General features: G+C 39.1%; 2 protein-coding genes across 7 annotated transcripts in view; both read left to right on the top strand.

Moving 5' to 3' along the window:
* The window catches only part of LOC145439227 (uncharacterized), a 462,343-nt gene extending 444,270 nt beyond the window's left edge, over positions 1-18,073 (top strand). For all 6 annotated transcript variants that reach the window (XM_080316875.1, XM_080316760.1, XM_080316827.1 and 3 more), the window contains 2 exons: positions 16,184-16,345; positions 17,445-18,073. In XM_080316875.1, coding sequence (XP_080173001.1) covers positions 16,184-16,345; positions 17,445-17,584 — 302 coding nt within the window. In that variant the 3' untranslated portion in view covers positions 17,585-18,073. The remainder of the gene's footprint in view (positions 1-16,183; positions 16,346-17,444) is intronic.
* Positions 1-21,893, top strand: part of LOC145441656 (uncharacterized) — a 36,985-nt gene extending 15,092 nt beyond the window's left edge. The window contains exon 4 of the mRNA XM_080319684.1: positions 21,763-21,893. The gene's annotated coding sequence lies outside the window, so the exon portion shown is untranslated. The remainder of the gene's footprint in view (positions 1-21,762) is intronic.
* Positions 21,894-23,499: the final 1,606 nt, after the last annotated feature.

Genomic DNA, 23,499 nt, shown 5'->3' with positions numbered 1-23,499 from the left:
TTCAACCCCTATCACCCCTACGGCAGTGTCTTTAGTGATGACTCTGAGCTAGAAATGGCTGCAAGAACATCACGCAACACAAAGACGGTATCACGATTCACGCAAAACGATGACGTGAGTTTTCCAGTTATTGGCAACCAGTTTTTTAATGCGCTACTGTAACTAAAACTACTCACTTTTCAAAATCCACTTGAACTAATCAAAAACCCAGTTTTTAGTTGACCTTCAACTATCCAGATTGGTAGCTTACACAAGTCTGCATACCAGTAAATAATATAATACTCGGCGGGGCCTGAATAAGTATGTGAAAAAATACACTCCCAAGGGGTTTGTAACTTGTTGGCCACCCGAATAGATTTAGAGATGCTGCCACTCATTATTGAATAATGATGTTTTGTGAGAGTTGATGACCACTGACAATCTCCTTGTACTACTCACGAGTAGGGTTGTGAAAATCAAGTACCTGAGTGACTCGACCATGAATTGATTTTTAACGTGTCTATTTCAGTGACGTGGACTAATTTCCAGCTAATCCATGTCATATCTTTTTTTCGTTTACTGGCGATGTCTTCATCCACACTCCACCATAGGCCCTTGTCAAGATCAAAACAAGTGAAAAAGACATGCCTGCCACTTCAGGCATACCTGGAACACGATTTTTGGTCATGTCGGTGTGACGATATAGGTCATCGTAAATACTATTATTTATAAAACGAAAAAAATTTCAATTTGAATGACCTCGGCATCTACCGGTTGGAAATGAGTAAAATTTGGTGTAAAACGTTATTTTAATTAAGATAACCTAACGATTTGACAATCAAGCCGATGAAATTTGAATAAAGGTTTTTTTTTATCACCCCTATTGTACAAATCTGTCTGTAAACATATTTGTGACTTTGTGACTACGATTGAAGGGCAACAACCTGGACAGGAATGAGATTAAAGGTAATCTAGCTGTGAGCAGACGTGAAAGGATGATAGATCAACGGAAGAAGTAATAGAATGAGAAGGATGGCAAGAGGGATTTGTATCTTGGCAGGGACGGTCTCTTACGACCAGGTTTGTGCGGTCCAATATTCATCAAAAAAATTGTCAGTATTGTGGGGCTGGCCTACTCTAGGCCATCGGTCGGCAGCTTCTTAATAGGCGACCCCAATTAAAACGAAAATAAAATCAGCATTTACATGCGACCTCATTTTGTTTTCCAATACGAAAAAAATGTTTTTCAAGTATTGCTGAAGCAACAGTTATTCAGAAATGTTGTCGTACAAAAATTTTCCAAAAATTCTTTTCAACGGTCATGCGCTCTAAAATGATGTTGTATCAAATTAAACATAAAATTGTGATAAAATTTTAGGTTGCAGCCATTTTCTTCAGTAAACTACCATAATGGGACTGCAAATAAATGATTTTTCAATACCGCCATGTTCCATTTTAGTTGCCTCTATGCTGCGAGAAGCTACCCATCTGTGTCTTGCACTACTCTATTGTAGAATCATGTAGTTGCTGAGTCATTGGTGAATGATGCGAAATATGTCATGTCGGTCTCTTCCGCCAGCAGTGTTGGGATCGAGTCACTACCTTCGAGTCACAAGTCATCTTGATTCATTGCGCATTTTGGCTCGAGTCAAGTCAAGTCACGAGTCAAGTCGCAAATCAAGTCAAGTTGTCTTTTCTAAATACAAGGCATCACATTGCATTTTGCTAGCAATTCGAAATTCAGATTGAGTTGCCATTAATTTTAAATCGAGGGATGAATATAGACATAAATATACATGGAAAAATGCGTTGTATAGCTCCCGAATGCACAGTACTGGTAAAATACGTAACTGTTGTATATTCGCAGTCTTTAATTTAATAGCCAAAATAGAGAATAGAACACAAAACCCGAGATACCGGTAACGGAAACGAATTGATATGATACATTACCTAATAACATATCCATGAAATACAAAGTTAGCCTACGCCGATGCTTGACTAGTAATATCAACTTGTGAACTATATTCGAATTCGATTTAGAATACTAGATCATACAATAGATTTGGTTAAGGCAGGGGTGGGCAAACTTTTGAGCTCGCGGGCCGCATTCAACATCTGAATCCAATCGCGGGCCGCACTATATAAAATTGGGATCATAAACCAAAACGCAATATTGCTGGTATTTGATTATATAGTGAGGACATGGAGATAATATATATGCTTATTTGAAACAAACCAAACATTGCTATGATGATATCGTACACGCGCCAGAAACAATGGCGAGATTTCATAGGCTGGTCGACCTCAATAACCAATTTGTCAAAACTATAGAAATGAAAGTATGTTGTCCCAAATCTTAGAACAGGATTGAAATTTAAATCTGTGAGCAGTGATCTGTTCATAGATTTACTAATTCCGCTTTGGGTTCAGTTCCAGGACACACAATGCTGACAGAATCATAACCATGTTAGCTTCAAACACTCTTCTACTATATGTGTAGGTTTCGCGCCTCCTTATTATCATATCACAAAACGCAACCAGGATGCTATAGCAAACCTAACGGACAGTTTGGTGGCATGGGAGGTTACGACAATTGATGAGAGATTTTTAAATATGAAATTCATACTAAATACAGAGCAATAAATATGAATTGGAAGTAAATCGCGCGACGCGCGAAAAAATTTTTCAGTTGAGCTCAGCTTCGCAATCCCCTTCAGATGCTTTCATGACCCCAAGGGCCACGCGTCACCCAGGTTGAGACCCACTGCCTTAGAATTATCATGGTGAAATATACTAAGAAGAAGTTTAATCAAGTCCCTGCATATTCGATTTTTACTACGCATTTTATCAATATTTTTAATCGATTTCTTTAGACTCTCGCGGGCCGCACAGAACGGTGCTGCGGGCCGTAGTTTGCCCACCCCTGGGTTAAGGTGATCACCTAGCACCAATGATCGTCTATATAACAGAGACAGATACCTTGTTATTATATTACTTTACTACTGTGGCCTGACAACGTACGTACGCTGTAAGGCGGTAAGCGGTCAATGTATGTGTAATAGAATAATGGAGGTTCAGTAAAACGCAAAATCATTGAATGAAGCGTAGCGAGAACAATCAGAAACATTTTTTTAGTATGCAGTGATTTTTAGAGACATCGATTTCTTGATGACTTGAAATTGACTCGTCAATTTTGCTTCGAGTCACAAGTCAATCCGCATTTCTGAAACGCCGAGTCAAGTCAAGTCAATTTTGCAAGGTGAGTCAAGTCGTACAAAAAAGGTGACTCAAGTATGACTCGTCTCAAGTCATGACTCGAGTCATCTCAACATTGTCCTCCAGGCCACTACGACAGGTCGTGCTCTCACAAACACGCTTGTATATCACAGCTTGAGACTTGCCGCTATGGACAGATTTGCCTCAATATTCAACGGTTGGCATCTCAGTATCAGTCTGACCAACTGACAAATATGATAAAGTGAAGGCCATTTTAAGATTGCTTCAGACAGAAATCCACCCGACTGAACATCGTCCGTTGAGAGCTAGTACCGCACGCCTACTTACTTGAACTAAACTAAGCATAGAAAAATTAAACTATTAGCCGATTTTCACTATTGAATTGAAACAGTGATAGATATGTTGAGTCATGGCGACGCCAGGAAAATTTACGACCCTGCTTGGGATTAGGGCCCCAGAGGTTGCCGACCAATGAACTGAACTCAAAATTTGTCTGTTGCAAGTGTGGGGAAGTCGACAGCATATATCAAAAAGCTGAATTTAATGAGAAACTCGATGCTTCTTTCTTGATATCAAGTGTGTTGTACGTATGGTCATCAGATCTCAGATGCGTGTACACTGTACAATTGTACATGATTTTCCGACACGTATTCATATATTTCAATACGTTGCTATCACATCTTTGACATCTTCTATTCAGATCGCCATCGATTCCACCATCGACATTGGACATGCTCTCGTCCAATTCAAGACCTCGCCTTCGACAAAGTGGCAAATTGTATCGACTCACTGAACGGTAAGGAAAACGTTGGTAGACTCGTTCACGTCTAACGTAATTTCAAATCACTATTCCGTCACCGTAACCAGACTTTAACAAACCACTGGATTTCCAAAATCTGCACTCGTTTTGCAAAATTTGCAACTTCAATTAGATCTAGAACGGCTGTTCTTAAAGTTTTTTGGACACGCCCCCTTTTGATAGTGAAAATTTTCACGCCCCCCTTATCGTCATATCACAAATGCAATCAGAATGGTGACAATCCCAACGGAGAGTTTGATGACATGGATGGTTTTGACTAGGTTGATTTTTTGTACCTAAAAATGAAAGATTTTGACCTAAAAAATCAAAATTTAGACATTTTTTGACCTAAAAATATTAATTTTGATCGAATTCGACGTAACATATGCAAATTAGATGTTTGCCCACATAACGTTAGAATTGTGGGCTTCTTATCTTCACTTCTGGTTGGAACTGTGTCATGGCCGAATAGTTAGGCCTGAAAATACTTTTCCGCCTCAATAACTCACAAATTTTTACACGAAAAAACTCATTTGACCAAAATCTGGCCCTATGAAGAATTGTAGTAGTTATATCACGCATTATGGTAGAAATAATTAAAATGTGTAGTAATACAACCCTTCTTGATATAAGAACCATGCAATGCCCACGCAGTCTTGCTTCAGTTTGGATATTCCGGTACGTTGAGCATAACATCATGTCGACCTATTTGTTTCAATTGAATGTTCATTATTCACAATGACTAGACAATGGGCCGACAACGATAGACCTATAAAGTAGACTAAAAGCGGTAAAATGTCAAATGAAAAGTTTACTGACAGTGTGAAACCTACAATATGAACGAAACGCAGGTTGCAAAAAGTTATAACTTTGTAAACAAATGTGACATTTTTTGACCTAACGCGACGATTTTGACCTAATTTTGAGTTTTTTTGACATGTCAAAAAATAATTGCCCTGATCATGACTGTTGATGTGAGAATCCTCTACTATGAAATTCGAACCTATACACAGAGCAATAAGTATAAATTGGAGGTAAAACGCGCAGAATGCAGCCATTTTTTTCATTTGACTGCAGCTTCCCGCCCCCTTCAGATGCTTTCACGCCCCCCTCGTTTCAGAATCACTGTTCTGGAACTAACGACTTTCGGAAGTCTGATGCCGTACTAACTCAAACACAACGAACTTACAACTGATAACACTGTAATAAAAACTACTGAATTGCAAATGATATAAGTAATACTGGAGATGGAATCGGCATTTCAAAAAGACGGGCTTTCGAGCTTGAAATGCAAGGCGATGCAACCCCAAAAATTCATTCCCGGGACCATTTTTATATGTATAATTTCAGCCTACCTACCTTCCAGGTCGGTGGGTAGTTTGATTGAATTGTCGATTCTAGTCGTATCGGCTCTTTCCTATCGAGTCAATTTATCGCAATCTCGTGATGTGGTGACAATTCATAGTGAATAAGTGCGATAAAAACATACATGTCAGTCTTGTTCGGCCAAGACAGGGTTGGATTAGGCCTGATCATGGAAACACGACCGACATGTACAATGCATGCAACATAGCCTTTTGGTCGTTCGTCGGCACTGCATGGAAACAAAGTAGTTGTGCTCACTGTTCAATTTTGAGTTCAATCCGATTCAACCCACCTTTTTCACTTCTATTCGAGTGTTATAGAATATCGTACTTTTCCTCAGTCCTAACAGCTCCTAGCCGTATTTTCCAAGTATCAGGACTAATGGAAGACATACCAATGATGCGGTGACTTCACTATATTTCGAAGTTACAATGAAATGTCTGTCTTGGCCGTCCCAGTCTTGAGTCATGTGACTTGGTTAGAGTCATACGCAATGACTCGAGTTCATGTCGAGTCAATACAAAAATTGACTCGAGTCGAGTCATTTCAAGAAATTACTCAAGTCGAGTCAACAACCCTGCGTGAAGCTACTTAGAAAGTATAGCCATCTATGGTTACCACAAGTAGAAAAGTGCGATACTGACTTCATGACCACCTGTGATTTTTTGTGTAGGAACGCAAGCCGCTGAAGGTCTCAACGCAATAGAATGGAAGAAATGTCCGACGATTGAAAATGCAAAACGGGGCAAACTGAAAAATGCGACTTACAATTCGACTTTGCGCTCACAATCTTCCTACATGTGTCAAAAAGTTGTAGGTATGTCAGCATCACAACTATTAACGTACTTTCCGATTAGGCTTGTTTCGACGTGACACTCCAATCCTAATGAGTGCCGATTTACCAGGCGTCGAACCCTGTCTGCTGCACTAAAATCTGCTACCGTGGACTAGGCAAACCTTGCGTATCAGTCTTGTATTCAATGTAATACAATCAAAGTCTCTCAATTGAAACAAGGCTTTGGTTGAAACACCAAGATGCGTAAGTGAGTTTCGCAATAGTGCTTGCTCGTCCGTTGCTCGATCGAAAGGAGGGCGAGACAACGGTAACGAGGGCTATTTATACACTAGGGAAAAGATAATTAAAGAGTAATCAAACAATCAAATCACTAAAAATCGTACAAATCACTAAAATCTTAAATTTACAATGATTGGAAAAACCGAATACAAATAAGGACAGTTACATCAGCGAGAACTGATTCCTCTAAAAATGTACTCAAATATAGAGACTACCAAATAACATGCGCAATCGCAAACAAGGCTATCTTGAAGCAATGATTCCTAACCGGGGTTTCACACGATAACTCCAGGGGTTCTACGAGCCAGATTTGAACAACTAGGTCATTTTCAACTTTTCAAAATCAGATTGGAAATAGAATGATGGCTAAAAGCCACATTTATTTTACAAACTCTACTAGATTTAGAATTAAAATTATAACCAGACTTTTTTTTCAAATTAAGATTAGAATCAGAGTTAAATCTACACAATTTTTCAAAGTTAGATTGGAATTAGAATCACTTAATTCGCGAAAACTTGGACATGGAATGAAGTCCAGTTCATATTAAATCAGACCTCAGTCTCATAAGCACGAGAACGACAACGATCTGTACAGCAAGCTTGACTCGATTTGCACGTACAGTTCCCTGTAGCATTTTGGGAAAACAAGAAATTTGAGCAGAATTTAAACTAGAGGTTACAAACATTCCACGAACTGGATTAGAATTAAAATTACAGCAAAGGAACACTTCACAAAGTATGTTATAATTAGATTGCCGTAATTTCCTCTAATTAGTGCAATTGGATACATACAATTATCTAGTTGTCCAAGTTTGCTCTGAGCCAGTCTTGAGTTTCACGGAAAGTAAACACACATCCGACTCATACAACAGAAGTCACACTGATTTACAGTCGTGTATTTTGTGTGATGATCATGTTCTAACGGTTTTGTTTTTCTTAACACCGAAGCTTGATGCATAAGTCATTCCGCGCACTAGAGTTCCATAGTCATGTAGTAAATGTGTATTGTGATAGGTTTTTTGTGACTTGACAAAAATATGGGATTCACGAAAGGCTTTCAGATTAGTGTAAGGGTTCACCGGGTAGCCATAAGAGGGCAATTGAATTTCCGGTTAATTTGGACAAAGCAGTGTCTCCGCTTATTTTTGCCGAAAGGAAGCAAAACAAAACTGTCCGAACTAGCATACTCGACTGTATAGCTTTTTCTTGCTATTGACTAACACGTTTACCTTATGAGTGCTTCGATAAACTGATGCGATCATGTTTCCAGGTACTTCTGTTCCAATGCAAAGATCGACGCTGTGTAGTTATCACGGAATCTCGAGTGATACGAGATCTGAAGAATTCCAGCGTACATGTTAGAAGTTGAAGAAAGCTCTGATACGAATTCATCAGTTTCACACACAAACAATCGAACGCGCTTTGAAAGCTTTGAGAAGTTTCAATCAATATCAATCCCGACATTTTTGGACCAGTCACAGGCCAAGAGTTGAATTTTCATTGGAAAACAGCTAAAATTCCTATCGATGCTGATAATTGCAACATTATATTCGACATTAACTTTGATCGTTATCTGCTTTATTTTCTGCCGTCATTCCTGCTTGACAACACTTGATCATCTTTCAGCCAATGAGAATCACTGGTATAGGCCTACACACTTCTTAAAATAATGTAAATCAGCAAACATTTGAAGATATGCAACTAACTAACTAAATCGCATGCCATGTGTTGTCGATTGTGGCTAATTGACAGCACTGATAATGCAAAATACTGAATTGAAAATGAGCCAAGAAATGTTTTCAATAATTGGTGTCATTTTTGAAAATAAATTTAATGACCGTGATACAGACGCTACTTCACCGTTATGGAAATTTATACGTAAAAGTGCTCGGAACCTATCCCAAAACCAACTTCTAGTTTGCAAAATCCAAAGTCGAAAAAGTAAGTGGTTCTGCCTAAATATGGTTAGCAGATCTGATGAAATCTACTTGAGTACCCCGGAAAAGTATAGGTAGCCTACTTTGATATCGACCGTCTTTTTGTTTGTACCTTGTCGGATCCATACATGCTCGTAAAATAGTTGCATGGGCTTACTTGCGTCAGAAATGCATTTTTACTGTGTGCGAATCTTGGGTTGCGAAATGTAAAGTAACACAAAATTTTGTCGCGCTCTAAAAACTGCGAGAACCACTGCTCCAAACTATTGGCATCTCTAATAGCCTATGTGCTATTTCTGAAAATATATCAAGATATCAGGTACGAGGGCTGTATTTCTCGGTCATATGAACCGATTCCTACCTTCTAGGATAGCTCCTGAAATCAAAGAACAGCGTGCAGCGGAATTTCTCACAGAACGGAAGCCAGAAAACGAAATTGACTTCTCAAATGGTTCCGATACTCAATAGAATTCCAACCGACATCGTTTCAAGATATTATTCGTCGGAAGATTCGGCCACTCAAGAAAAAAGACGGAAAAGCAAATGGCGGCTAGTGTGCCCAAATCAGGCCACAACAACGATACCTGACAGGTTTGTTGCAGTTCAGTTTTCTCAGAAGACCTTACAAGGTAATAAGATATGTGTCATCCAGTTTAAACGGAAATTTTACATCAGGCCCTCTCTGAACTTTACCCGATTCAAAAGTATCTTACTTCCACAACATCCTGCAAATGTGGTGTGACATATAAAATGAAGCACTGGTAGAAGGATTTGTCATTTTGATTGTGTGTTAGCAAAGTGGCATGACAGAGAAGCCTGTCCACAAAAATCGTAAAGAGAGGTGATCACTGGTTTTTAAAAAGTGACTTCGCTTTCCAAACACTTGAAGTTGGTTTTCTCTATCAACACCTTTCATTATGTCACTTCAAGGCAGAAGTGAGTAAACTGCCAGATGCCAGTAATCTAATTTTAATCTAATCTGAAAGACTATCTCATCCTAAACATTGATCCTGTGGGGACGTCCTGGGCCACTTTGTCTTGGCAGTGTCTGGGCCATTGCACGTCAAGACAATATGCTTATTGATATAAGCAGACTCTCCCTCTATGGAATGGTCTTGCCATCGCAGAAGCTGTTTCAGCTAGTGTGGAATAATGTTGTTGGGCGCATGCGAATAGCTTATTTTGAAACAACAACAATATTCATTTAAAAACTGAAATCAATTGTAGCATTTCAAAATGCTTTATTTCGCGTACTTCCAAAATCTCAAATCAGATCAACGCCAATTGCGGTGGCTTCTGGTATAGTAAAAAACGAGCTTGGTGTAGGCCAGTGTTTCTCAACCGGCGGTCCGCGGATCGGTGCCGGTCTGCGACGACATTCCTGCCGGTCCGCCAGGTAAATTACAATTTTATACCTTAAATTCAAGATGCAATGTAAAAGGCTTGTCCATTGATCAAATAAATAAATTTTAACTTCTTGAGGTAACACTAGGGCTGGAAACATGTTCGATTCATTCATTCTTTGCAGGACCGTAACTGGGGCACCCCAAACCGCCTAATAGGAGAAGGGCCGAGCTTGAAAAGAACCCGAAATTATTTTGCAAATGAACATCAGGGTTGTATTCAAGTCATAAGGTTCCGGGTCACAAGTCAGTCTCACTTTTTTAGATTTGTAAATTCACCGCCGAGTTAAGTCCTAGTTCAAGTCACTGAGTAGACCGTCGAGTCCGAGTCATAGTGTTTTGACTCGAGTCCGAGTCCAAGTCATTGTGTGCGGACTTTTCAGTTTCGAGTTAATGTCATGTGAGACCCAGTTTTCACAACTCTAACCGGTGATATCGAATACTTCTCATTCATAATATCCTCATTTCGTCACTTTTAACAGTTTCAGGTAGCATTTCCAAGTGCCAGTATTGACAGACGAAATAATATCAGCGTGATAACTTTACTATTCTTCGAAATTGCAATGAAATGCCTGTCTTGGTAGACCCAGTCTCGAGTCATATTACTCGGTCCGAGTCATGTGCAATGACTCGAGTACAAGGCGAGTCAATACACAAATTGACTCGAGTCAATACAACCATGATGAACATAAATCATAGCATATATATTTGAAACTTTTTCCAACATTTTTCAATTTCTTCTCGCTCTTTGCGCGATTTAGTGTCAGTAAATGTCTTGCATATTAGGTGCCCGTCTCCGAGAAATACGCATGATTTATAGAAATATGCATTTGGGCGTCAGCCATTACCGCGCCATGACGTACCAACACAAAATAATGAAGATTAGGCTAACACGCGACTCCGAAAGGCGTGCCAAAAATACGGCCGCGAGAAAACCGATTCAGTCATGAATAGTGGAAAATTTTCGCTATTGACGTACTAAGCTACTTAAACTCTTTGATTACACTGAGTAGAATGAATGTGCTCAGAAAGGCGAAAACATCCTCCCAACTGTGGCTTTATCGACCTGTGGAGCACAAGATCAACGCTTTTGGGGGTGGGCAGTCGAAGTGATTTTTCGGCATGGATTGCCGGTATAGTTACTGTAAGGTGTTTTCTTGCGTCACGCATTGTATTCGTAGTTGTCAGAGTAGCCTCTGCGTCCGGTGGCAGTGGGCAAAGAGCAAGGTAGCACGACAAGGTGCTTGGATTGACTCCGAAACGCTTCTTGTATCGATATTGTCAAAGAGAAGAGTATTATTCGAGTTGGCGTGGTCCGTTAAACCCACGGCCTTCGGCACGAAAGACTGTAAACGACTATCGTCGGTAGCACGTTTATCTGGATAAGGCAATTTTACATCGACTCCAGCAGACTGACTACCATAAAATCACATGGATGCCATCGTGAAGATAATTAATCAGGATCAAAACCCTCTAAATGTCACTCTCTAGCATCATATAACTGAAAAAAACGGTTGCATGCTTTACATTTTGGCTTAATTTCAATTTTGAAAGTTCACCGGTCCGCCAGTCAGTTTTGTGACATTTTACCGGTCCGCGAGGTGAAAAAGGTTGAGAACCACTGGTGTAGGCCCATAGACAATTTTTGCAAAATCAGTAATTCTAATTCTAATCTGATTTGGAAAAGCTGTGTAGCTCTAATTCTAATCTAATTCAGAAAAGCTCAAAATATTCTTTTTGTCCAAGTCATGACGCAACTTAGTAAGTACTAGTAGCCAACCCACCTCCGATTGACCTATCTAAAGTTCTACAACATTACAATGCTGACGTCATTGACCCTACGTCGTTTTCTGTAGGAACCCAAGCCGCTGAAGAACTCGGCACAATAGAATGGAAGAAATCGGAAAAGAACGAAAATGCAAAAGATTGATTTGGGCCAAACGATGACAGGTATTTTCTCTTTTTTATTTTTATTTTCATTTTAAATAAGCTATTCGAACTACAACGACTCACTTTTTAAAATACGCGACTGGAAATTGAAACTACTCAAAAACCGGTTGTTAGTTTCCGGCAACGACCTAAATTATAACCTAAGTTGTACAAGTCTGTGTACTATTCAATAACAAAATACCCTGCGAGGCATAGTTGTAACCAAGTCATAAGGCTCTAAGTCACAAGTCAATCTCATTTTTATAGTTTTGATTTGGTCGAGTCGAGTCATTTTCAATTCACCACTAAGTCAAGTCCGTCTCCAAGTCAGCGAGCAGAGGGTCGAGTCCGAGTCATGGTATTATGACTTGAATCCAAGTCACTGTTGTTGACTGCTCAGTTTCCAGTTAAAGTCAGATTAAATCAACATTTTATAACTCTGTTTGGTAATATCGAATGGTTCGCATTTATAATATACTCATTTTCCTCACTTTTAGCAGTTTCTAGTCGCATTTTCAAGTACCAGTACCAATAGATGAAATCCCAATAGTGTGGATACTTTACTATTCTTCGAAATTACAATGAAATGTCGGTCTTGACCGTCTGTGTCTCGAGTCATGAGCAATTACAATATCATCGTACATAACATCTCGTTTGAAAGGCTGTTCCTCCTGTGGATCAGAATTTCTTTCGTGAAAGACGTTTGCTCGACAATCTAAATCGATCGGTCGTACTCTGACAAACATCAATGTCCGAATGAAATCGGTCCTAATACACGAGTCTTATATGCCGAGGAATGCACAATGACCCGAGCACGGGTCGAGTCATTTTGAATAGCCAAGATCAATCTCAATCTCAATCTCAATCGATCGGTCGGAATCTGACAAACATCAATGTCCGAATGAAATATGAGGTGAAATGTGAGTAAATTATGAATTATATTTTTTGACAAACCAATGATTTCAGAGCAAAATATTTGCGTTTTCTCGCCACTACCAATAACAACCACTAGTCATTCCTCTCACTCCTAACATGTTTATAAATACAGGTTAACAGAGATTCTCTGCCTTTTTTCCAACTATCAGTACTAATACAGGACTCTTATGACTTGTCCGAGGAATACACAATGACTCGAGTACGGGTCGAGTCATTTTCTAGATCCAAGATAATGACTCGAGTCCCACTCAAGTTGAGTCAATGCAATCCTAGCTCTAGCCTTACACTATGTTGTGGTTGCAGTAAAAGTAATTGTATTGCCCTTTTATCCATCTTGTTGTCTACTCTATACACCTCTCTCAATTTTTGTACGCACTGTTGAGGCTGGGCACAATGATTCTAGTCGAGTAGTAGAAAACGATTTTTTTCGAGTACTGGAATCACACGCTCCTCGCATTTCAAAGTTAATTTACTAACGAGAATTCTAGTTTTGATGCTATTTCCACTAAGGAAGCCTTGAAAAAAAAACTTGATTGGCCGTGTCGCAGCATACGCGACATAGTACAGAGCAACGAATGTTACTGGAAATAACACGTTTCCGAAGTCATGATCCTCCGACAACGTTGCCAAAAACTGCAATGGAATCGATATGGGCAAAAAAATACCGAAGTATCTTTAATTTGCTGGTTAACCAGCATTATATTATTTGTGGTCTAATAAAAGGCACATATTTGAACTTTGACAAAGTACATTCTGTAAAAGTCATTCTGTCATTCCGTCATAATGAGTAATACTCGAATACTCGACCCGACTCGAAGCGTAATATGCGATTCAGAATCGAATCACTCAGGTACTCGATTTTGCCCAACCCTACCCATTGTTCCAGATAGCATGAAACTGCTCCGAGATTTTATGCAATTTAACGTTAGAGTAATATACAAACGAAAATTAGTGCCTTGTCTCTCACTTCATTATAGTTACCGAATTGCTACTCAGGCAGTATATCGTAATTGGCGACAGTAGCAAAATAGCTACACCCATACCAGATGAACAAAACGGCATTTCGAGCTCATGCTGTGTGTGCTTGGCCTTAGTTCTTGTCTGCTTTTAGTTATTAAGTTCAAGAAGAAACGCGATCCCAAGACGTCTACCGATGTTCACGAATGACGGCTGGTGTTTGTTCAAAATAAGTCAATTTTTGGAAGACGTTTTGGCCAAAGCTTTCTCGGCGTACGGCCAGACTTATGATACCATGGTAGAGCTTATTTTGTAACGTGTGTCTCATTGCATCACTGGTCGGCAGTCCGCGAGTCTTGTGTAAGCTACTGGATTTTAGATCGAAAATCTAGAACCAGGACTACTTAACTTTTTAACCCTAGAACTACAACTAGGCCTACTATAAAAACCATATAGTTGGTATACCGTCAACAATCTGGATTGGCAGTATAAATTTATGGTACACAGTTCTTGTGTGGTGTAAACCGATGCCTATTATTATCACTATCAAGGTTAGCAATGTGTGTGACGCAGTTCTTGATGCGAATAATAAGGGTCCGCAAGTTTGAACATACCACAGGAAAACTGTGTTGTTTGTTACTATGTGTTCCAAGTAGTCGAAAAAGAAACTCAAATTGACGTTGAATATAGCTGTAAATTTTTGCTCGATTTCGAATAGATTTTCAATGTCTACGTCCAGGGTTCGTACGGAATGACAGGTCTGAAAAGTACACGAGTACGTAGTTTGAAAAAGTCAACTTGTTGGACGTGTTACATGCTTTTAGCAAGTAATTGTAGTTGGATATTTTCGGAATTGCATGTGCATCACCATGACAAATGACACGACATATCGGCTTATGTGCAATTTTCGAAAATATATGTTTGGTGTCGGTGATGCAGGGATATTTTGCCCATATGTCATGCCAATGTAGGTCATAAAAATCACGCAAGCTCATCCCCAAACTACCTTACACTTGATAAATTATCAAGGTTAAGAAGTAAGTAGACCAGTTTTTCACGAAACTTTGAAGAACAAGTAGAAGCAGTTTAAGATCATAAGGAATTGAGTTGATAGTGCAACTAGACAAACCTACCAGTACTTGAGCATTACCAAAATCAGGGTTGTAATGACTCGAGTCATGGATCGACTCGATTCGCGATTTTTTGATGACTCAGCTTGACTCGAGTCACTTTCTCAAAGTATGGAAATGGCTGGACTCGAGTCAATCTGTGTAATGACTAGAGTTCAAGCCATATGACTCGAGACGCAGTGGGCCAAGGCGGACATTTCATTGTAATTTCGAAAAATAGTAAAGTAGCCACACTATTGGTATTTCATCTATTGGTAGCCGTACTTAAAAATGAAACCATAAACTGTTACAAGGTAAAAATATATTAGTATATTATAAATTTCTCTACTTGTTGCTGACGATTACCCCTGACGAGTGTCAGCCGGAAATATTCGAGTTCATTTCATTATGAATATACTATTCAATTGTATGTTATAAATGCGAACCATTCGATATCACCAAACAGTTATAAAAAGTGGATTAAACAAGACTTTAGCGGAAAACTGAGCAGTCGACGCAATGACTTGGACTCGGACTCACGTTACAATACCAAGACTCAGACTTGATTCTCTGCTTGCTGACATGGACTCGGACTTGAGTCGGTGGAGAATTCAAAATGACTCGAGTCAAAACTATAAAAGTGAGATTGACCTGTAACCTTGTGACATGGTTACAACCCTGACCAAAAGTAGAAATACTTTGTCACTGGCTACGACTGACTACTAAACTAACTCCTAGTATATCATTGGAGAATTCGTGGCAATAATACGGTTCTGAAGTGTTAGCAATTATGAAGCGAAGCTGCCGCGTTATTTATCTAATTAAAAAAATACAAATTAGGCCATGAACCATTTCTGCGAATTTGTAGCTATCGCGGACGCTCGGTTGAGAACCACTGAATTAGAGCCTGACCGTTATCGGATATTTCATCATCTGCCGATCAAACTGATGACTACCACCTTCACTGATCATGCCGATGTAGCAGTCGATATTCATTATATATTTCATCTCGCTTCAAGCACAGACAACTACAACCATTGCTATGATTGGACTTAAAATAAACTAGAAAACGGAATCTGGCCCTCTGCTAGCATTGGTGATCAGTATCAAGCTATTTAATTTTTTCATAGTACTCAAATCCCAAATAGGTTTTGTATACTAGCACTAGTTACTCGAGTGGTTATGATTTTGGACCTCTTGCACTTATACTTGAACCGTTTTCAGTTTTCTAGTCAAACCTAGCATTTACCCTTTAACTTACTTGTAAATCGCAACTTGTAATAGTGCTTGGGTAGAAATGTATGACGTTACTTCTACCTGAGTAACTCCGAGAACAACTTGACCATTTCTGCCTGTAAACTATAATAAATAGATCAATATAGCTGGGTGCTGTGCTATATATAGATATATAGGTTTACTGATTCTACTTTATGTAACCAGACTTGATTTTATTACAGTATATCGCAATCACAAGATCATCATACGTAACATCTCATTTGAAAGGCTGTTCCTCCAGTGGATCAGAATCCCTTTCGCAAAAGATTTGCATGACAATCTCAACCGATCAGTCGGAGTCTCACAAACATTAATATCCGACAGACATACTGAGGAGGTTCAACGTGAGTAAATTGTGAATTTCATTATTCGACAAATCAATGTTTTCAAATCCTAATATTTGTGTGTTCTCGTCACTACCAGTAACAACCATGATGTACTCGTTCTCTTCACTACTAATGTTCATGCTCATGAGTACAGTTTCTAGGCCTATTTTTTTTAAAAATAATTTTGAGCGAAAACTATACGGGATCCGCGGGGGGTCACTGACGGTCCAAAAGGGGTCCGCGAAAACAAAAAGGTTGAACACCACTGCTATAGGAGAACTGTATAGTGCGAGACGAGCCGTGCTTGCTCTACAGAAATTCGCTATTTTAGTGCTTATGAAAATGACATTGACAAAATCCGGGCAACCGATTCCTGAATCGAGTGTCTACAAAGATGTCAACCTCAATACGACGCTGTCCCCAACGAAAACGCTTCGCTCAACATCTAACCCCACATCAAGTGAATCACACCTGGCTTTCCAGAAAATATCATTTATTAATATAATTTCCTCTATTCCAGGGGCTTAGTGATGTTATTTCTAGTTGTTTGTACTTTGTGATCATGGTGTTAGTCTTACAGTCCCCCGTACCCGATACCACAAAATCTAGTTTAAAAGTGACAGTGTATATTTGGAGACCCGTTAAGAGGCGGGCGTAGATATGTAGTCAATGTCGTCAACTATACGTGAGAAGCATAAATTTTGATAACAATCTCGACTCTGCCAGGAAATATTTTATTATTCTACTGGTGTAGCATTAATGACAGCAACTGTCTTGACTCCACCTGGAACTGTTACATTATTTTACTCTATTAACATCAATGACGGCTTCTATCTTCATCTGGTTGTCTGCTCTCTCTATATATATCGCTTTACCAATTCTTACAGGTAGAATGAAATTGCCCTGATTTTGTGCAACTCAACATAATATGAATATACAAACGAAAATATGCGCCGACAGCGCCTTGTCTCTCTCGTCGGTATAATTACCCGCATTATTGCAACAGAAGTAGTAGAGTTGACGACGTTGGCAAAATAGATACACCCATAAGAGGTCAGTAAACACAATTTCAAGCGCATGCTATGTGTGCTTGGTTTTAGTGCTTGCGTGCTTTCAGTTGTCGAGTCCAAGAAGAAACACGCTTCCAAGACGTCTGACGATGGTCGCAAAGTACGGACTGTATTTGTTCAAAATCTGTCTCGAGGTTTTGGAAAGCGGTTTGGCAAAGGCTTTCTCGGATTTTCTATGCAAAGGTAAAGCTTATTTTGTAACGTGTCTCATTGGAATGCTAGTCAGTAGTCCGCCAGACATGTGTGAACCACTGGATATTCAAAACTTGAAACTAGAACTAGGACTGCTCAGTTTACAAAACTTGCAGCTACAACTAGAACTACTCAAAAAAGCCAGTAGTTGGTTCACTGTCAACTAACTAGATTGGTAGTTCGTACAAATCAGCAGTCCACGTTTCTTGGGTGGTGCAGATTGTTGCCTGCTTTCATAACTAACATGGTAAGGAATATATGTGGGACGCACTCAAATTTTGACCCTGACGTCACAATAAGTGGAAAAGTGGACGGTATGCAGAGGTGGTCAAAGTAGTCAGTAAGGCTTCTCAAGTAGAAAGCATGAACTTCTAATTATGCGTCCACATTTAAGAGGATTTGTCCTCCATTTTCAAGAACTGCTCTCCCTTCGCCAAAAATTTCACCTTTTTGGCAATTTGTCCTTATTTTTAGTCTGAAATACCCCAAATGTTGCGAAGTATGGACCAAATCGACACGAGACGGTTATTTCGGGAGTTGAATCGGAGAAAAATGACCAAGAGATGTGCTCTCGTCCAATTCAAGACCACGGAAGAAGCGACAAACTGTGTCGACGTGCTGAATCGAGACGAAAATGTAAGTAGATGTGTCCGTGTTTAGTTTTAATTTCACTATTGTGGCTATTGCAAAACTCTCAACTACAAGTACATAGAGGCCTAACGGCCTTTGGAAATCCCATACTATCTAAATAAAACACATCCAACTGTGATTTTAATGCAAACTTTGCATTGCAAATGAGATAGAAACTGCATTTTAATAGGAACTGGTTTCAAGCGTCAAATGGCAGGGGCTTCGACCCTCAAACCCAGGCTATGCCATGTCAGTAGTGATGACCGCAAGAACCTATCACGACAGAACACCGGTATCATGATTTACTTCATAAGAAGACGCGTGTTTTCTAGTTGTTTATTTTATAATTGTGCAACTAGAACTCGAGGTTGTGACCAAGTCACAAGAATCCGAGTCACAAGTCAGTTTCACTTTTATAGTTTTGACTCGAGTCAAGTCGAGTCATTTTCAATTCAACATCGAGTCAAGTCCGAGTCATTGTGTTCACTGTCAAGTTTTGATCTCAATCCGATTCAACCCAATTTTTCAACTGTGCTCTAGTGATATAGAATCGCCGGCATTCATAATATCGTAATTTTCCTCAATTCTAACAGTTCCTGACCCTATTTTACAAGTATCAGGACCGATAGCCGAAACACCAATAATATGATTACATAACTATTTTTTGAAGCTACAATGAAATGCCTGTCTTGGCTGTCCTAGTCTCGAGTCATGTATAGTGACTCAGGTACAAGTTGAGTCAATGCAGAAAATAACTCGAGTCGATTTGAGTCATTTTATGCATTTGTAGAAAATACTCGAGTCCATTAGGTCACCAAAAACCGTGACTCGGGTCAAGTCATTAGAACCCTGCTGTCACTACTAACCTTATGAAATCCGCAACATGAGCTAGAACTAGAACTACTCGCTTTTCAAAATCCGCAACTAGAACTAACTGAGTAATCATTAGTTAGTTGATGATGGTAGATTGGTAGTTTGTACAAGTCTGTCTGTAAATAAATATATGGCTGCCATTTCAGGCAAGATCCTGAACGCGAAAGAGATTCGAACGTATCAAGCAGTGAGCAGTACTGATATGAAAAGGATTCCCAGTCAACAGTAGAACCGAAATCATGAAATGTAGAACAAGAGGAATTCGTATCGCGGCAGGTAATGTCTCGTTCGACCTGGTACACGAGGGCCAATATCCAACACAAGCTCTTCAGTATTGTGGTGCTGCCCTACTCTAGACCAGTCATCAAAAATCAAAATTAACCTAAAACGTATTTGAGGCAAGTGTGCAACTTGAAAGCATATATCAGAGGCTCATTTCAATTAGACAGTTGCTAGTGCCTTTTTGATATCACACTCGTTGTGAGTGGCTCTACGCACTAACTTGATTCATATTCTTGGATTTCTTTTCAAAAGGCAACAACTTTGGTGTGGGCTAGACTCCAGACTCCATTATACTCATAGATCTCTCCAAAAGGTAGAGTCAATATGCAACGAATTTGGTTTACAAGTCTTCTTCGGTTACACAATCACATATAAATAGCCTATTCTTCAAGTAGTTGAAAGGTAGGTTACTTTTAAAAAGTTTGGTCCAGCAATTACATTATTGGGAATTGTGATGTATGCCAAGACCAAAGTAGGGCATGAACTCTGTCATGACAAGACGCAGATCAACACATTACGAATTTATAAATCGATTCAAAAGTTTCATGTTCTCCATTAAATGAACTAGCGCAGTGCCTTTCAACCTGTGGGATGGTACGCATTTGTGCGGATGGAAAAATTTGCAGTGCGGATGAGAGACGTGGTGCAGATGAATGCGGATGAAAATAGTGAATAATTGTCACCGTACTAGTTCTGGCGTGGAATAATTCAAATAAACCTGATAGGAAATTCGAGTGCAGTGGCTCCATAACCTTGGTCGTTGAAACGTAAATGGAAAAGTGTGTTTGACCTATTCGTATCTTTTACAATAACTTTGTCTCACGCTAGCCATAGTGAATTACTATTTGTGCGGTGTATTTATTACCTACTAAAAAGTCTGGTACAAAACCGGGTGTAGTGGCATGTATAGGTTACAGTACATCAGCTGAGTCTGAGCTTGCGACACGCGGGGTTAATGACTTAAAAAATGACTGTCTGCTTTATTTCTATGGAAAATCATCATATTTTCGTAAAAATGGTTCGATTAGCACGTGGCACGAAGATAGTAATACATACCATCATCAAAGACTCACACTTGCAATTTTCTGTAAAGCAAATTCTGTCCCCGTCACGGCTCCTCGAAGTATGGGTTGCAAATGGCATAATTTTGAGTCTTCACGCCACCTAAGTGGTCTGATAATATGCAGGTAAAATTTGAGGAATTTCTTGCAGATTGTTTTTACATATCAAAGGTCACTGTTTATCAGCGTATCACAAGGTATCCAGCTCATATGTGCTTATTCTTCATGTTAGTTTTGGAGCTTACTTTCCAAGTCATATGAGAGAAGCATTGAAATAGACATGCGGGCTTTGCAGCCATTCGACGAACTGGAGGTTGTGTCGGAAACCTTATTTTTTGCAAAGGGAAAAGACGCTGTATTCTGGATAGGGGTGCAGAATGGTTTTTATAAACACCTGGATATCCAAGCACTAGAAGTTCTTGTATAAAACTGAACACTTATTTCGCCGAAAAGGGTTTATTGCAGTATAGTTGAAATCAAAACTACGGAATAGAGTGGTCTTTTTAATGAGACATTTAATAACGTGAACCAGTCGCCTACTTCTTGCACATATAAACAAAATCTTGTTAAGTATCTACATTTTCTTTTTGTATAACAATTTTCGGTTGGTTTGTTGCCATGAAATTTATCTTCCAGAAAAAGTGCTGATGGTGTTCAAAAAGGTTGACAGGCACTGCACTAGCGTATCGATGTATAAAATTGTATTATATCTGACGGACCTGCAGTCTATGGCATGGTATCATGTAACACATTTTTATCAAAGACCCATTCTCGTACATTTTTATCATAATTAATCATCGTCGTGTCCGAGCGGTACACTTCCCGTTTGAGTTCATATCACCCAGTGATTCTCAACTATTTTAGCTAATTTTTGCAACTATCATATACCAACTTTGAAAGCTCATTTTCACTCAACATGAAGTTTTTGTTTGCTGCGAAGACTACTGCTTCCGCTTGGATGGCATTTGACTCCATTTTGATTCCTAAAACTTTTTAGTATGTTTTGTTTAGTATACCGGTAGCTGGTTAAATTGGTTATGTTACGACTACTTCCATTTCTACTTCACGACCAAACTACGGTACTTACTATTGCATTTTGATTTTGAAAACTACAGAGTAGTTTTGAGATAAGTTACAACACTTATTTTACTGAGTGACAGTCGCCTGTGTTGTTGTAGTTGAAAATGTTTTCCAAGATTCTTCCTGTGTATTGTGTGAATCATTTTGCTTTGATCGAGAATCTACTTCGAAAGTAGCCACACCCGATTAACACTCGTAGTAAATTGCAATGCCGACTACACTGACCGGCTGTGTTTTTTTTGTGTAGGAACGCGAGCCGCGGAAGGTCTCAACGCAATAGAATGGAAGAAACGTGAAAAGATCAACAATGCCAAACGGGCCAAACAGAAAAAATCCTCATGTCTCTCTGCAACTTGACTTTATTTTGACAATCTTCCTAGAAGTTGAGGGTATGTCAGAATCACAACTGTTAGCATGCTTTGTGATTTACCTTGGAGCGGTGCCTACTAACTGGGGCTCATATGATACGCCAGGGGTTTTATGAGCCAAACTTGGACAACTACATGATTTTCGGGTTTTCGAAATTACATTAGAATTAGAGTCATAGCTGCACATTTTTTTTTCTCCAAATTAGACTAGAATTCGAATTATACCTGGACCGTTTTTTTTTCAATTAGACCAGACTTCAAGTTGCATAGTTACACAGTTTTACCAAATTAGATTGTAATTAGAATTACTCAATTTGCAAAAACTTCATATCATATCACACCTTATTCTCATGAGTATGACGCTGACAAATGTCTGCACACTATGCTCGACTCATTTTTCACGGTACAGTTCTCCTGTAGCAATTCTGGATGAACCAGAAAAGACATTAGAATTAGGAAATCGGATTAGAATTACAGCAAAGACAAATTTCAGTAATTATGTTGAAATTATATTACCGACATTTTCCTATAATTAGTGAAATCAAACAACCAGAATTATTTATTTGTCCAAGTCATTCTGAACCAGACTCATACAGCAGAAGTCTCAATCATTTACTGTAATATATGTTGTGTGATCATGTTATATGTTTTTTTCCTTCGACAGTGATGGTAATGCAAAGTTGATTCAGTGGACCGGTATTCTATAGTACGGTAGTGTATTAGATGTGTAACCTGGTAGCTTACTAGTGACTTGCCGAAAATATTTGGGATTCTCCAAATGCTGTCAGATCAATGTAACGGTTCACCGGGTTGGTAAAGGTTAAGAACCACTGTCCTCGCATAAGAACCTCGAACAAGTAGCATCGGTTGAGAGTATTAACAATTTAACAATTTCCATTCATGGCTATGACACAAGTTTATCGTTAAACTGATTATCACTGGATACAACTTCTCTGCTGAAATATGTGTGTGTTCTATGAAGTGCTATCATCGAGGTAGTATACGAAATGACTAGAGCAGTGGTTCTTAGCCTTTTCTAACCTGGTGATACCTTATGCTAACCTCGAAGTCTTCAGCGAACAATGCTTCGAGTGCTATACCATGTTTGAAAGTAGCCTTCAACTCGTTAAGGACCAGTCATGAGTCATAAATACTTTCCGAAATTTCAGGACATTATAAAATACCAAATTAGCGATGTTTGACAGTATTATATATCTGGCAAACATTTGGTCGTGTTTCTTCCAAAATACACCAAATGGTCAAATGTGAGTTGTTGGTTTTATCCCGTCTCTCAGGGGCTTCAATGAGACCTGATATAACAGGTGTGATATCAAACGGACTGTAGCAAATTTCTTAAATGATTAATGTTAAGATTCTTGGCTTCAAATTGCCTGCTGTTGTCGTCATTACATTCTGTGTTGATCTTGATTTTTGGAAATTTTACCGTTACACAAGCTGATAAAGTAGAGAAGCGCTGTTCTATATTTTGTCTGTAGCCGTTTTGTGTGACTAACTCGTTTACTCTGAGGAGTACTTCGGTAAAGTGATTCCATTATGTTTTCAGGAGCTTCTGCTGTCCCAATTCAAAGATCGACATGGTGCAGTTATCATGGATT

This window comes from Botryllus schlosseri, chromosome 1, assembly GCF_051294905.1.
Source record: "Botryllus schlosseri isolate E-star chromosome 1, Bs_hap1, whole genome shotgun sequence".
NCBI classification, from domain to species: domain Eukaryota; kingdom Metazoa; phylum Chordata; class Ascidiacea; order Stolidobranchia; family Styelidae; genus Botryllus; species Botryllus schlosseri.
Note: the sequence above shows the minus strand (reverse complement) of the source record. Positions and strands in the feature narration are given on the sequence as shown.